Genomic DNA, 17,651 nt, shown 5'->3' with positions numbered 1-17,651 from the left:
CCCCCAACCCAAGGTCCATGCTCCAGCATTCCCACTGCCCCACCTGAGTACAGTAAGCCAATTGTTTGGTTCTTCCCCAGGAGCACTGGTAAGGGGTCACCCAGTCCGGGGAAGGTCTCACTAATCGTATCTCATCTACTCTCATTATAACCAAGAGCCACGATTTGCTGACATTTCCCCTATGCCTGGATCATACTCTGTCATATTTACCTGTTTTGTTATAAGCATTACATAGAAAGCACGTTGTGATTACTCTAATTGTAATTAGCCACAGCAAAATATTCATTCATTACCAGATTTATCAATAGACTCACATGCCAAACACAGTATTGCCTAATTGGAAAGATCCAAATAACAGAGGTGAACTACACACTATTTCAAATAGTTTTCATATTACAGAGTTGTTTACAGTTTAAGAATTATTTTTTCCAGTTTGCAAAATTCATCTAACCCAAAATCTTCCTTTATTGACCCCTGTTCATTCCATAAAACTATAAATATGATAATTTATTCCCTTTCCCCTTATTGCAAGCAAATTATAAAACAAGTCTAGGGAAGTTGCATGTTTTTCACTGTAGCTACTTCAGTAATTCCTAGATAGCTAATTTGTATTAGCATGAGAGATTATTCCACTAATAAGGTTTAAATTAATCTATTGCAAAAGTACTGCCTCAGAGAGTTGCCAACAATCTGACCAGCAACACATTCATTTTTTCCTCTCTCACAATGCACTGTTTACTTTCCAGCTACACCATGCTCACTTAGCACTAAATAGCTTAATTTACTTCTATTACTTCTGTATTGAGTTTTTTTTCTGGGACTTTTTTTTATCATCATAAATTTTGTCCTTTCAAAGCTGTATATCTTCTTTGCCTACATGCTAGCTTCTCTCTTATTCATCCACTTAAGTGAACACTAGATCATTTATATTGGATACATCTTTCCTGATGATCTTTTACTATGCATTTATTTCTCTTCTACCTCAACTAATAAGAGTGATATATGGTTCTCAATCTGGCATCAGCCAACAATTGATCATAGTGTTCCGTTCAAATACGGATAGCAATTACTACTACAAACTCCCTATGTCAGAGATTTATATGGTGGTGACATGACTGGATTCCAGTCCTACCGTGAGATTTCACAACAACAGTGTCACATGTAATAAGTCAAATTTTTTCCAATATAAATTATATCCTATGATATTATGGCTGAAAACCACAATATAAAATTGCTCAAGCTGACACTGCAAAAATATGCTTCAACTTGCCTTTGGAATTCAAAGTCTTAAATTGCATTGTTCTTGGCAAAAGTTGTGGAATTTTCTTTAAGCCTGTTTCTTATTAAATCTACTGATTGATGTCTGAACACAAAAAGATAACATTATCCTCCAAAGTAGGTGGTATTTTCTTAAATGAGGGATAATACTAATTACTGTAAAAGATTACTGACAAATGTTATCGTGATCCTTCAAATTCAAAACAGACTAATACCACATGTTTTAAGGGTTGTGTAAATTTTAGAGCAATATTTTCTTTTCTTACTCAAACTATACTACAGCATGATGTATTGTCTTAGCAGCAGAAAGTCTAAGGTTAGCATTAAGTTGATTCATCAATCAGTGGAATATTTTCTTTTCTTGAAGCTCTATGGCAGGTCAAGAAAGTATCTCACATATATACATACATAGCTTCTCATAAAGAAAAGCCAGGAGAAACATTTTTAACTTTTCTTTCATTTGAGTAACAATGGAAATTTCTCTACAGCTATTTGTTCCTTCATTTGTAGAATTCCGTTCATGTCTGAATATGAGATACTGTACTGTCTCTTTGAGTGCAGCACCTGAGATCAGAAGCTTCATATAGTCTCATGTTTAATTCTATGGCCTTGAACAAAGAGATTAATGTTTTTTCTTTCCTCTTCCATCTGTAGAATGTAGCTATTCATACTTAAGTGCCTCTTGTATTAATTGTAGTTATTTAATAGTTGTATTGATTAATAGTTAATGAATTCAAAGTATTTTTTGTGTACAAAAATATTCTCAACAGTGCAGAGAGGAAACTGGAATTTCAATTATATTAAAAAGTATGAAATGAAAAGATACTAATTTTCCAAACTGCAACAAACCCAAAGAATTTTGAAACTGTCTGAAAAACATAGAAGTCACACTCAATTTTGTTTCAAGAAAATATTTTCCATTATATCTTGTAATGGAATGATGATGTAAATTTCAAAACAAAAAGTTACTTCAAAATAGAAAAAAAATTCAATATCAGAATTTTTAAAAATTGGTATCTGCGTGTCAAAAATATTGATCAACTCTAGTTCCATATGTTATAATTAATCTTATATTGATGGATCACTTTAAAGATGACAAACATGGTTTCTTTATTAATCTATCAAGAGCTAAGTGATGGGACAGTCTCAAAACTTCACACAGCCGAAAGAGCCTCAACATCCTATATACACAGCTTTTCACTTCCTCAGCTCCAGGTCCCATGTCCCCTGCAAATCAATTCATCATCTCCATCACAGTAATTACAGCATTCTTAAAAACAAATTGACTTGTCAAGTTAGTTCCTTGATGACATCCTCAGTGTCTCCAGTGATGTTTCTTTTAACAGAGAATGACAGCAGGCAGGAAAAAAACTGTGAACTTCCACCTGCCCCAGTCCCCCTTCACTATAGGGACTGCAACAAATCCAGGATTCTATTCCAGGATTCTATGTCCTCCTTTTTTAAATCACGTATGAAAAACACCAAAACAGGAAAACAGTAATTCATATTCTTCATCTCATTTTATCATCACTGTTGACACTGGGTATTATTTAATCTCTGGCAATTTTTTTAAGAGTATTCACACTAGGACTAAAAAAAAATCCTGCAGCAGCCATGGCCACCTACTGACTCCAGTCTCATGGATCCAAGGAAATGCCCTTTAGCAAAATTAAAGTGACACACAGCTAACAATCCATTTGGCTACTTCAGCAGTACAGCCTTGCAGCTTACTTAATCGAACTGTGAAGTAATATGGTGTGTAGTCCACACAGGGTAAGAGACAGGTAAAATTTAAACCAGCCAGTTTGAAAGAAAGGGATTTGACCCACAAGGGAATGCTCTAAACAACAGAGAAGAAGATATAAGGCAAAGCCTTTCTACTTCCAAGACTCATTGAATGTGGCTGCTTTTTTTTTTTTTCTCCTCTTTAATAAAAGGCTATCTTTCTCTCTACAGGCAGTTCATGAAACAGTGATCAGCATATACTGTCCTAAATCCCCACCTGATGTGCACTATGTTATTTTGCTGGCATTACTGGCAAAGCCCCTCAGGTCCTGTAAACCAGTCTATGAGCCCTTAATAGAAGTACAGCAATTTACACCAGCGGAAACTCTGCTCTAATGACCCTACAATGATTTATACCAGCTAAACGTCAGAACCCACTAGGGGAAACAGAGACTAACCCTCTTGAAGGGATAGCACCAAGAAAAATGTTTTTTCCTTGGGCACAATAGCTAGAATAACTAAGACTAACACTATTATACTGATTAAGGAGACTGTTGAAGAGCCATAGGAAAACTGAAGTACCAAACAGCTTCTCATTGTTACAAGACAACACTGAGATGGAGAACCTGGAGAAATTCAAACTCGCACAACAAGAATTTCTCTGCAGACTTGCTACTATGAGTCTGAAAGCACCTGTGCTCAGCTCAAGGGCTGTCACAGCCCCTGGAATAGACATTTTCCTCGAGGATGTTCTGTAGGTCACATCGCCAGTCTACAGTTACAAAATGTTCCTCCAGCAAACTCAGCAGCAGGTTGCTACTATCTGCAGCAGGTGAGAAAAGCTTCCTTCTTGGTTTTTTTTGGTCTCTTGCTTCTTTTTTTTTTTAATTTTGTTTTTTAATATTTTTTTTTTCACACTCTCAGTATAGATGTCAGAAACTGACATCGGGCAACTCCCTCTGTTGCTTTATCAGTGCCACTGCAAAGTAATACATGAAAGCCCTGCCAAGTACTTTGCAGCGTGGGTCCTTTTTATGACAAACAAATATTTGAGGACAGGTCTCACAAGGCTTTCTTGCTTGATCTCATTTGTGTTATTTCAGTCTGTAGCTTTCTATAAAATGAAAATCTCTCTAGGGAATTAAATATCAAATAACATCATGGTTTTTTGACTACATTCAATAGTTTGCCTACTTGTCCTCAAGTCATTGAGAAAAATACTTTAAATCTGATAAAAGCCTGTGTAGTGTATTTTTACAAAAGTAATGCGGTTTTATGTTTTTACCCAGATGTTTCACTTAGCATAATTTTCTTTTAATAGCTAGGTTGTCCTTTATAACACGGGTGTATTTTAAAGGAACTCATAAAAATCACATTTTACAGGCTAAAAATTAAATACTAAGCACTGATAAGATGAGTATGTATGTTATGGGTTTAGTATGTGTCACGGGTAAATACAGACACTTGATTAGTTGATGGTACAGATTTTATAACATGTAATTAGAAAGTGGACTGCTGAAATCCTCTTTAAAATTTTATTAACAATTCATTAACTCTCTGAACTATTTAGGTATGGAACCTTAATATATTTAGTTTAGGAATATTTTCTTGGTGGCCTGATCTAACAGGAGAACACGCAGTTAAAACAGGGTATTATTGTGGTTTTAAAGTGTCTGAATGTTAGTTCTTTTGCTGGCTTGTAACCTGTTCCCAAAGAAATAAGCAAGAATTAAGAAAGAGCCTAGATTTCTAGATTTCTCCCTATCCTTTCTTCTAACTATGGAATTACCAAACAAGCATCAAAACAGTATCTTCAATTGCTTCACCTTCCTCCGAAACAACTGCTGCCAAACAATGCTGCATGGATCACCAGGTACCCACACAGTACTTTCTGGTGGTCTAAGATTTAGTGAGTCACTGCCTGTCTCTCTGCCATCTGCTATATTGTATTAGAAGCAGCTGAGAAAAGCGTATTATACTTCCCAACTGTTCATGTGAAGAATTGCCATTAGTGGACATGTTTGGCCAACAGTGAAAGCAAGAGAACCCTGCCCCAAGAAATGATCCTGACCCAGCAGTTCAAGCTATTCACGGTAAGTCAGATCAAGCAGTTTTCCTCAGTGCTGTATAGAGGTTCTGCTGTCTGCTTCTGCCTGTCCTCCTGAACTCTGAGGATGGAGAATGAAGGAAAATAAACACAGATTTCTGACACCAAAAACCTCAGCCTCTCCCAGTGCAGCTGAAGACGAACCCATCTGGTTAGGACGCATAAGCAAACTTCTATGTGCGCTGAGGGCAGGTAATAGAGGCATACATACACTAATTCTATATATTTAAAAGTATATACTTCTTTCTTCTCTCCGCCACCTCCCCCCAGCCATTACATAATAATTAATGAGTGGAAGTGGAACTAGTATACTGACCTCATCAACGTTCTCAAATGCATTGATGACATCATACGGCAAGCATGAGAGCAGATCGATCACAAACCAGGTCTTCAAGTAATTCATGCGAATCAGCTTCGGGTCAGAGATCACCTCTCCTGCTGGCCCCACAAAGGTGGTATGGAAATTAAGCACAATGTCTACCAAAAAAATGACATCTACAATGCTGTCGACTACTAGCCATGCCACATTGTTCTGTTTGGTTTTAAAGGAGACATTGTAAGGGACCAAAATAGCAGTGTAGAAGGTTAAAATCAAGATGATCCAGTCCCAGGTAGTCTTGAAAACACAATAATGCAAAATTATATGCGGCGGAGTCTTTGGTGCCTCTTGTTTGTACTGCGGAAGAATTTCAGAGCCCAGTTGCAATACCTGTAGTCACAGAGATTTCAAGAGAAAAAGAAAACATGCTTAATTTTTTAATGTTATTATTCACATTATAGATTCTAAAGCTTAGTACAACAGTTGATAAAATATACGTCCACTAACTCCTTTTATCACCACCAAACAGTAAGCAAGTCAGGATAAGTATTCTGTTAAACAAAACAGCATCAACCTAAGAACAGTTGTTGCTTCTTTTAATGCCTTTAATTATTTTTTGACACTAGGCCTAATGTGTTGGGTCTCCAAGACATTTAAAGAAGATACAGCACCTTCAGCAGTTTAAATGCACAAGATGGATAAATGATGGGCAGGAAGGCAGTTGCAAATAGAAATCAATGGCAAAACCAGGAACAATATTGCAACTTCCAAGTTCCAGTCCAGCACCGGTCCCACTGGACCACACTGTTTTTCAACATTGTCTGTTTAACTCTTCACTATATTGTATCTGAAATAGTCTTACACTACAATCTCTCATGAACGTACGGTCCTTTGTTCCTCTTCTCTGGGCTAAGCAGGACCAAAGCCCACGGATATCTATAATTAGCCTCAATAAACTTATTTTGAACTTAAACTTTTCACTGAGAGAAGATCACTGTCTTCACTACCTGGTGGTGTACAGCTGAGTTACAATGCAGTTGTATTCTGAATTGTGAATTCAAAAAAGGTCTGAATTCAGAAAAGTGCAACAGCAAAAGATGATCTGTTAGCATGTGTTTTAAACCCCAGACCTCAAGCTGAGCACATGCACCAAGTGTTTGGCATAACTGCAATCTCGATCAATGCTGCCTATTTTAAGCCTACTATCACCCCAGTTCTGCACACTAGTGCAAAAAGAGTACTATCATGTATTCAATTATTGAGAACTAAAGTTTCTTTTACATACCTATGAACGAGAATGTGTTTGTTTACATCTATCAGTACACAAGAGGGTGAAACCAACATGAAGGAACTGTCTCTAAATAAAGATAAGTTAAATTTTAAAATGAAATTTTCCCTGGATGAGTTATGGGTGAAACCTGAAAGGAAGATAAAGGTTTGCTTGATTAAGATGTGTTTGCTAACGCCAAACTCATAGAACCTGGGAGAACTATTTAGAAGCATGGTTCCCTTTTCACATTTATTTACACAGAGTTAAGAGCAATAGGGAGCAGGGAAGGAAATTAAACAGCCACCTTCTCAGGGAAAAGATCAGACAACATAGCTATAATAGGAGGTTGTCTTCCTTTCATGCTCTTTATCTCAGCTTTTTTAACGTCAATTATTTAGACACGCATTTTTATCTGCAGGCCTGAGCGTTTTTTATTATTCTTTCTTTTTTTTTTTTTTTGTGAACTGGTGGGCTTTTTTCCAACAGATTAAGCCAAAGAGGACAAAAGAAAACAATCAGCTACAAGAGTCCTACTTGGACAAAACAGCCTCAGATCAAGTTCCCTGCTGCTTTGAACCTCACATACTCACTTACTCTTGTGCACAACAGAAGTGAGACATTGTCAGATCACAGGCCCTTGCCCACATGTAAATGTCAACGGGAGTTGCAAGCCTGCTGACTTTGAGCCCAGTATGTTCTCCAGCATGACCTGCTCAGAGATACCTGCATGTTACCACAGAGGCATCAACAGTTTGGAAAAAAAAAATTAAAATGGAGAGAACTGGGTATTTTTGTTTCACTGAGTTTCTAGAATGACAGCAAAGAGGGAAAAGGAACATTTTCTTCTAAGTAGAACCCTTGCAGACCTAACTAGGACTCAGACATGTCCACTGCAGTATTACATTCTCTGCCACTCCTCACGCTTATTCACCCAGGTTCTCCATATTACAAAAAAAAAAAAAATAGTAAAAATTTAAAAAGTTGCTTTGTGGTGAGAGGAGTAGCACAAGACAGAAGCATTTTCTTCCCCGCAGGAGGCACTGGCCAGCCAATGAAATCCCTAGAAGTCACTGGTAGTGACTGGAAGAGGCACAGATTGTGCACTAAGTTAGTGTGTGTACACAGAGCAGCGTTCCCTTCAGGGCTTTTTTTACAGCTCCAGTGACAAACGTTAGGATGTTTTTTCTTGACAAAAGCTCTAGCCCAAGTTCATTATTGCAAATATCTCCTGCTCTCCCTTTTGAACACCATGGCAGTACCTGAATCAGTTAGAAAGCACTGAGCTATTACTGGCTTTTATGAAGATTTGTATGAGTAGCAGCTCATAAGATCCCAAGCCTGAAATAAGCTTCACTGGGCAAGGAGTCTCCTCTGCAATATTCACTCAGTGGAATAACCAATCAGCAAAACTAAGCACTTTCTATCACATAGTAATATTTTTAGTCAGTTAACTGGATTTCAGTTGTAATGCTGAGATTTTACTAGCATGGGGAGACTGTATCACCCCTTAAATGCAAGGTGAAAACATAATTGATGCTTTTGCAACCACGTGTCTCCTAAATCTTGTTTTTGTAGCCTCTGATATGACATGAAAAAGTTAAACATTTTGGTAACCATCTTAATCAGCATAGCAGCTTCAACTGTGAATCACTGAAAAAAAAATTTTGCTAGTTCTTGTCAGAGACTGATTCTTATGTATACATAACATCTAGACTGAGAATTGTAAAATGCACTCCATTTTGGTCACCACTGTATTTTTTGTACTCCAAGAACTCATGGAAATTTTGCATCATCAAAACTAAAGTTAATGGAAAATGTAATAATGTATTCCCATATACCTGAATAACAGGAACAAAGGTAAGAACAATCTCTGTTTGGCAATAAACAAGGAGCTAAATTACAGTGCCTGTTATTTTGCTGTAAGTCAAAAAAAAAAAAAAATACACTAAAGCCAGTGGAACTGCAGGGATGTAAAACTGAACTGAAAGCAGAGAAAAACAGACTTCTAGTTTCAACTTGTTAAGAAAATGAACTACTTTGCCGCTTCAGCATTTTAAAATGTCATCACCAAGTACAGAGCACTCTCCCCTAACTTGTTTGAGATTTAAAGGGCTACATCACAGGAAAATAACTGAATTGATGTCTCCTTCTGTTTTTATTTCGAAAGTAAATGTACTTCAAACTATCTGAATGGCTAGCAACCTTATTTATAAGTCTTTTGAACTTCCACTACCACCTTAGAGTCTCCAGTTAAGCTCTAGCAATGGCTATTTAAAAAGACCAGGGGCCACGGCTTTAGCTGGTCTCCAGTAGAAGGATATGCACCAGCAGTGTGGGTGTGAATCAAAAAGAAGGGCAGGGACAGGACAGGAGATGGGCATCGGGGAATGATGTAGGGATACCAACCAGTCCCAAAGTGGAGATAACCACCTGCAGCAAGCCTTGGATGTCTCCAGTCTTTTGTTTGGGTGGGGTGGGGGTAACAAGTCCTAGCCCTGGCTCCCTCTCACTACATCATTAATGCACACCTTGCAAAACCACTCCAAGATCTTGCTGGCATTGCTAGAGAGATGAACTGTCATTTCACACCTTGAAATGGAAAAAGCTGGTCCAAGCTCACGCTACCTCTCCAATAAAGGCAACTTGCTTTACAGACTAGCAAAGATTTTGCAGCCTCCTGGACTACCAATCAAGAGTGTTCAAAGGCACCACATTTTCCTTTTCATTGAAGGAAGAGAAAAAACACCATAATGAAGCTTAATTATCTCAGAGAACAAGCATGTTCTTTTAGCATTAATTACAACAATAGAGCTCAGTGCTGTACAAAAATAACGGAAAGAGGTCCACATGGCTTAGTGCTAAAACTCCAGATTTTGTCAGGTTGCTGCACTGGAAGAGCTCTTTTTGCCACTTTTCACACCAAGGGCCACACACAGCCTATTTCTTTATCATCCTTGCAGACACATGCAAGTCGCCTGGATATTAGGAGCTATAAACCTGAAGCAGTCAGGTGTGGTTACCCCCACCACATGAACTCACTAGATTCAAAATTCTTGTAAAGGTACTTCTCCTGGAGAGGAGAAAAACCCAAGAGATGAATATAAAAATAACCATGAAGAAAATGTACACAGCTATATAAACCAATATGCTGAGCTTCAACCCATGTGCACTGAACAAATATTTCATTACTAGCATTTTCTAAATAAAGGAAACAGCCCTGGTTTTGGAAGATTTTTCTTTATTATACAGTTATACCATAGTAAAAGAAATATTTGTTTCAGAAAGTTATTAATGAAAGTATTATTCCAATTACTTATGATTCATCAGCCACTACAGTTGTATTATCTGCGTTTATTATTTGTGGTAATGATGCATGATGTTTTAATAGCTCTCCAAGGACGGAGAATATTATTTCAAGAGCAGAAATGACAAATTTCATCATGGGTTTCACAAGGCTGCATTCATTTTTTTTAACATAACAAAATAAAAAAAAATCATCCTAGATTTGTTAAAAAATGGTGAATATATCACTAGTCAGGACTCATAAAAGTGCATCAAAAAGTGGTTACAATGATTTATTTATTTTTAAGACTTCATGACTAGGGGAAAAAAAACCCACACAATCACTCATTTTCAGCTTAATCTCTCCCTTTTGTGTTTTCAACCACAAATATTTGCTTTCTCTCACTCTCCCTTGCTTTTGTTTTCACAGGAACCCACACAAATTGCTCCCAAGCCAAGGGCTAGGTGCTAAGCCTCAACCTGAAGTAGATTTTAATGGCAGTTATAAGTCCCTGGTAAACAAGGTTTAAAAAAAAAAATGCCAGAACTTCCATTATTAAGCAGTGCTGCTAAGCACCATTGCAATTTCTCTGCTTTTATTTCTCATAACTATCACATTTTTTAGATCATGACACAATCTTGTTTACCCAGAACTGCCTGGTAAATACAGAATACATCAGCTAACACTTTAGGTGCAGAGGACACATGTACTACGCAGTGATCAGGAGGAATGATTCCTACAATCAGCTCTTTGGTGACAAAGCCACAGAAATATATCAATTACTTTATATTCTTATTGCAAAATGTACTCTCAGAGTTACCTAACACCCTTGCATTAATTGCACAATTAGTTTAAGCAGTTTTCATATGACTGGTAATAGAGAAGTCAGGCTAAACAAATCTACATATACTGACAAAAGTTTGAGACTGAGGCTTAACAGACATTGCTTGTGTTATCCACAACCTGTGGATAAAACAAAGAGGTTTGTCACTAACACCTTTCTTAAACTAGTATTTCATAAACAGTTAAAGAAATTGTAAGCTTTTGTGGCAGGCTCCTCTTTTGTGTTTGTACTCACTCAGGTACTTGCCTCACTCATGTTCTAGGACACAGCTGACTCCTCAGATATTCAAAAAATATAAGCGATAAAGAACTAAGAGCAACACAAATAATACCCCAATAAATGAAGAGCCTTCTCAAGCAAACAAGATTGATGTGAAATGCCATAGTGATTAGGTAAAGAAAAAGGATTAATTTTAATTTGAACTTAAGATTTCAAATAGGCTACTGCAGTGATAAAGAAAAAAAAATACTGAAAATACAACAGGGAACAGTTAGAGATCTCATGTTCAATACTATCAAGAGATCTTTCCAGAATAAGAAGCCTGGTACCCCATGTGTCTTCAAAGGAAGAAAAGCAGGCTTGTCTGTATGATTATCTGCACTCTGCTTTTCTCTAGCGTGGTTCTATTGACTTAAGTGGAATTACAGCAGATACACAACAAGGTATCTAACATCACAGTTGGGGCTAATGTTCTTTTTAAAATAATTACTGCAATATTCACTCTGCAATTAAAGAAACTCATTTCAGACACATAAACTATACACTTGCCCTTTATTATTTGTAATGAATCTAGCAGCTGAGCCAGCTAGAATACTTGCAAAGACTTGTTGAGCGTATCAGCCTGCAAGAAGTTTCAGTAATGTATAGTCACTTAGGTCCAGAGGTTCACTGAGCCAAACAGAATAACTGTAATGTAAGGCCCTCTGCCTTACATTCTACTGCCTACATTTTAGTGTGAACTAACACTCAAGGATAGGCATCTAAAGAGAAGGAAGGATTATTTGATGCTAAACCTTGAGTGGGATTAGGAGGGAGGTTAGTCCAAATTCCAGGACATTAAAGTGACTTCAGGGTGGATATGTGATAATCACGTGGTATTCCTACAGTATAGTGCCCATGTGAATGTCTGCCCCTCCCCTCTGCTAGTATGAGCTATGTTATTGCTGCACTTCCAACAGCAATCAGCTTTCTGTTCTTGAGGGCATCTGTATTAAATACTGAATAGGTAAGCTCCTGTCTGTGAGAATTTCATCATGACATGTGGTAATAGTACAGGTCTGGGTGGGAGTTTTTTATTTTGCATAGAAACTAAGACATATACAGGGCAAAATTAACAAGAGTACTGACTATACAGAGACCTCATGGAGCCCATCAATGGCAGACACTTCCAGCTACACAGGAAGATGAAGAATTAATGACAAGAGTAATAGTTGCCACCATGGCATTCACCTCAATAGGTGATACAAGAGTGCCATCTTATATTGGCCATGCTGTCATTAACACCATACCAAGACTTCCCCTAAACTGTTTTTAGACCAGGGAGACCCTGCCGCTGGCCCAGGAAGCAGCTACGGGAAACCTGGGACAGTCTCTCCCCCTAATGGCGAAAGCCCTAAAACCCTAAGTGCTTCAAGGAGCCCTCTCCACCTGGAGATTTCCTCAAAACTTTGAGGGCCTACTTAAATCACAATGTTTCATTTTTCTAATCTGTCTGCAGCATTGCTTGTGGCGTCTCACAGCTGTTCTGTCTGTAAAACCACTAACTCAACCATATGTTTTAACCAGTTTGTAAAGCAGGACTGGGATCCCACTGAAAAAGAACTAGACATAAATGAATGCAGCGAACAACTGTATCAAGGATTCTCCAGAATTTCCTTCTGTACTACCCTGAGTTTTTCTCATCTCAATTTTACATAAGTGAATAGTCCAAGATTCTACTAACACTGAGATCCTCAGCAGAATAGAAACTAAGCAAGAAATTATTATTTAAATAATAACGCTATTGTAAGACTTTGCTGAGATATGGAACACAACACTGTAATTAGATTACATGAAGTTTTTTGACACTTATTTCTATTCCATTGTCATGGGACACGTTTCACAGCACGCGCCATACTCTGAGTTCCCATGCCTGCCACCAAGCTTCACATTCCCAGGCCAAGGGGGACAGACAGTTCTTGTCTCATGCAGGGACAATGTACCCACAAAGGTTAAAAGCATTTCTTTAGGTTTTCTAAGGGAAAGAAAATGTTACCTCAGCAAGTCGTGAATGCTTGTGAACGTTCTCTCCTTTCTGCACGCTCGGAGCAAGCTGCTGCAGCACACCTCGGCTGCTTGTGAGGGCACGGGTCAAGCGAGCAAATTTTCCCCAACCTTGAGAAAACATGCAAGATCATACACATTACCAAAAAAAGCTGCAAGTGTACCACAAAGCCTCTCATAACTAAAAAAAAAAAAAGTTAAACCAGAGCAATCTGCTTTAGTACTAACCATGAGGGAGTATAATGTAACCAAGTACCAGCTAATAGCAAGTCACAAATTAGATGTTAGGGCAGTAAATTAATAAAACCCATGACTGCAGTGACTTTGTATGCAACGGCTCTATAAGAGTGCTGTTACATGAACTGCATCTTTTGTACGGATAAATGTCCACTTTACAATAACTTTCTGTTAAATCCAATGGTCAGATTTGGATCTCACAACACAGCAGAAGACATTCAGACTAATCAAGATGTAAAACTAGAATGACACGCGACAAAAATTACGGCCTGTAGCAGAAGTGAATCTGGCCTCAGATGTATTAAGCATAGCTCTGGCATATACAGAGAAACATATATAAGATAATAAAAAGAAGAGCAGACAAAGCAAAACAAAATCATTAACTTTATCCTCTCTAAACAAAAGGGGAAAATATACAAATAAATTTTCTTGAACTCTAATAAAACATTTAGCAGCTTCTGGCAGTGGAGTCATATGCTGAACTTTGGTTCAGAGTATTTTTTACAGTCATTTCAAATACTCCTCAAAATAGAAGGCCTGAAACGAAAGTCATAAGAGCTAGTTATAACTATAACATTTATGAGCAGTACTTTGCCATAACATAAAGTCAGGCAGAGCATACATCTGGATATTTTTGGTACTCTGAAAGGAAAGTATCAGGCCATTTAGTCTCAATCTTGAAAAATGCTAGCACCACCTGGGAATCGTTGAGCAGCTTCACCTCCTACTCCAGCTGAGGATGCTCAGTGCTTTGCAGATTCAGTTCTTAATGAAAACATGGTTCTGGGAAAAGTTCCTTTCACATTATGCTTCATGACCAAAAGAAATGTTGCTATTAACACGACTATTTTTTAAGACCAGTTTGGAGTTTAACCTAAAAGTGATTGATGACAAGTACAGGAACATGAGTGGTTAAAATACTGCCCAGTACTTTGAATATATCCTTGCTTGACATCTAACTTTTATGGATTTTGCAGAAACATATTTGGTAATTTCAGAGGTGAGCACAAAAAATAAATAAATTCCATGGATCCAGTACTGAACAAGATTTTTCAGGGCAGACCTGAAAAGAGAGTTTAGCATTTTCTCTTGTAAGAATATGCAAAAAAAAACCCAACCCATTTATTAAAAGGGACAACCAAATCCATCACATCTCTCCAATATCAAGAATAAAATGGAAGATTTTCTTATGCCTCAAAGCACATTTTAAAGCAAGTCTGTCACCAGTAAGTTGAGTAGAATTAGTCAACATTTTCAGGCAGTATTCAGCAGCAACCAGATTGAACGATTTCCATCCAGGAAGCCAGATCTTTCCTGATAAGCCCATGTAAGATTAGCTACTATACTAAAGGACTATTTATCAGAGAAATAAATCAACGTGACAGAACCTCAAGTGAAGTCAGTTTGTATCTGTTATAAACCTGCCCAAAGCACTTGATTACTCACAATAGATTTCCACGGAAGGTGGTGGGGTTTGGTGGATTGCGTTTGTTGTTTTGTGTTGTTTTTTTTTTTAAAAATACATTTATAAAGAGTGTTCTTTCTCTACGGTACATGAAGAAATCCTAATACAATTGATAGACTAAGGCTTGAAGACCTTACTATCTTCAGAGTAAAGCCAGTAGAGGTTAAAAGAATGGATCAGGTGGGGAAACCACTCGTAATAGCTAATCTTTAGCTGATAGAAATCAGACTAGCCTTTGTAAGGCCAGCACAACTACAGCAACTTAAAACTTTGCTTTCGCAAACTTATGTGAGCACTAGTAGATTGTCTCCCTGTTTTACAGGACCTCGGGAGAAGGCTGCGAACATGGGTGTATGTTCCAGCCATGTAAATCCCGACAGAGGAGGCCCGGGGGGGCGTCAGTTCCAAGAGGAGCCGGGAAGAAGCGCTCGCCCCGTTCCCCGGCCCCGGGGGTGGCTGCGGCGGCGCAGAGCCCGCGGCGCTGGCCATGGTGCTGAAGCGGAGACCGACAGGGCCCGTTTGCGAAGGGCGACAAAAGCCCCGGCGACAAAAGAAGACAGCGATGGAGCTTCACGTGACAGAACTCGGAATCTGCCTCCCTCACCAGACACGTAATGCTTTTCATGCCAACTCATATAGGCAGCCCCTTTCACTGATTCAAAACAGGTAGGGCATTTTCCTGGAAGGTCCAAAATAAGCTTCAAAACCTGAGGACAAACTTTGAGTGTTTATTTTCTTCCTGCCACCGAGTTTTCTAAGAACTGTGCTATTCAGACAAGCAGAAAGAAGAGGAAAAGGAAGCACGTTGCCTGAGCTTTCTTGCACAAAAGGACTGCCAGACATCTCTGTGGCATGGTTTGTGGCTATGAATGCTGAGTACCTTCAGGTACCTCCCCCTCCCCCCAGCAGCCATGTCCTTTTGAAAGGTACAGCTTAAACCATTCCTCTGTCCTCACTATCCCCTGTAAGCACCTCCCCTGCCCTACAGCTTGCTAATCTCATTTCTGGATGCATAAATGGTACATAAATGAACTTCTCCCATGACCATGAGATCTCTTACAACATACTCCAAACTCTGATTTAAAAACAATCTAACGGTATAGGCAGAAGACTATCTCAAGAGGCAGAGGTTTTTAGCTTGGCTTTTTGAATCAGTTCTGATCTGAAAATGGCAGGCTGGGAGTATATACTCTAACTTTCTCCATACATTGGATAAAACACATGGGAGCTCATCTTGGAGTTACACATGCCTTAAACCAGGCATTGAATCACTGTGCAAATGTCCCAGGTGTATGAATCTCATCTTTAAGACAGAACATTCTCCATCTTGTATTGCCTTTTGTGTGTGTCTGTGTGAAAGGAAGATAAAAATGTGGGAACTTCGAAGTATAATTACAGTGGACCTGCAGATTGTGGCATAGGAAAAAGAAAATGAAAATGAGAGAGAATGCCAGTACTAATCCTATTGAATGATAACTTATCCAATACATGTTGAAAAGACAGCAGTACCTGTTGAATTTATTGTAATTTTTCTTCCAGAAGCCTAAGGACAGACATAGCCTAGAGCAAGTCAGATATTTATCCAGTGAAGACAGGTAAAATAATGGACTTAAGCCACAGGAGAGAACATAAACATTAAATTCTAAGGGTCATGGAGCTGATTATAGGAAGAAGATGGAGCTTTACAAGACAAGAAACTAGGTTTCAAAATATATTGATGCTAGTCCTACTAGGATGGGGGGGCAGATGATGTGGATTAGAAGTTCTCTTTCAACACAAGCAAATGGTATGTCCCTACATCCATTTTTTTTCCTCTTGAAATAGAGAAAATATAAATTAAATTGACATTTAATAACCCTAGTTGATTTTCACATAGGCATATACATTCCTCAAACAGACAGAAGTTCACACTGCAGAGAAGACAGGTTGGAACTCAGGAACAAAACATAAAGCTGGATGCCAGCCCCATGGTTGTGTTTGCCTGTGCCTCTGTCATTGTTTAGTCTCGTTTTCCAGTTCTGCAGAAAACATTGCGCAAAAGCAATGAGATGGCACTAAAACATCTCCAGCTTCAGAAGGATGAAAAGCCTTCAAGATTACCAGCACTGATTTCATCTGTCCTGCATTCCATGAGGCTCTTTCAGTTTCCCAACACTTCATTGCAAAAAGCTGAATAGAAACTGCTTCTGGAAACACCCAAGATGACAAGATGCCTACAACAGGGACAAAAATTGTCCCCTCAGCTTTGTTTCATGTGGAAACATGGCATTGAAATATATCTTTGTGATGTGATGTTTAACTCATCAAGATGATGAAGCTTCATTTAACGATACTCTTAAGCTGAATAAATCAATTTTCTGTACTTTGAGGTAAGCATGATCTGCTTACACTCAATCCACAACAACATTCATTATTTATTTGTAGGTAGCTATTTGTTTCCTACCACTCTTCTCAATTTGATAATAATGAATTGTAAATTCAAACATTAGGAAGTGTGGCAGTTACAGAATCCTTGTTATTAAGCTGCTGATCCATGATTTACACAATCCCTAGAGTTAGAACAAGGTGCTAGAGAATAAGATCATTTGGTCATGGGTTTATAGTTCAGACAGAACTGTGTAAATGTGTATAAATCGGGATTCTAGCATTTCTCACCTACACTCAAACCACCTTTGTTTTCTTGCATATCAGACTCCTGCTTACATCCATATGCCTCTCTGCAGTCTTAATGCTCCTTCCCTTTGAAACTTCATGACTAAAACTGTCTTATTTTTCCATCTGGACTGGAAAAGCATACCAAAGTTTTTTAATATACTCACCACTTCCCTTTTTTAAGAAAACATTTCATCTAGATGAAAGTA

General features: G+C 38.2%; 1 protein-coding gene across 3 annotated transcripts in view; it reads right to left on the bottom strand.

Annotated features, from left to right (window-relative positions):
- KCNH1 (potassium channel, voltage gated eag related subfamily H, member 1) overlaps window positions 1–17,651 on the bottom strand; it is a 174,714-nt gene that overhangs the window by 142,077 nt on the left and 14,986 nt on the right. For all 3 annotated transcript variants that reach the window (XM_014951312.1, XM_014951310.1, XM_014951311.1), the window contains exons 4-5: window positions 13,081–13,199; window positions 5,427–5,819 (exon numbers count right to left, since the gene is read on the bottom strand). In XM_014951312.1, coding sequence (XP_014806798.1) covers window positions 5,427–5,819; window positions 13,081–13,199 — 512 coding nt within the window. The remainder of the gene's footprint in view (window positions 1–5,426; window positions 5,820–13,080; window positions 13,200–17,651) is intronic.

This window comes from Calidris pugnax, unplaced genomic scaffold (assembly GCF_001431845.1).
Source record: "Calidris pugnax isolate Ruff unplaced genomic scaffold, ASM143184v1 scaffold24, whole genome shotgun sequence".
NCBI classification, from domain to species: Eukaryota; Metazoa; Chordata; class Aves; order Charadriiformes; family Scolopacidae; genus Calidris; species Calidris pugnax.
This window is presented reverse-complemented; position numbering and strand designations above follow the sequence as displayed.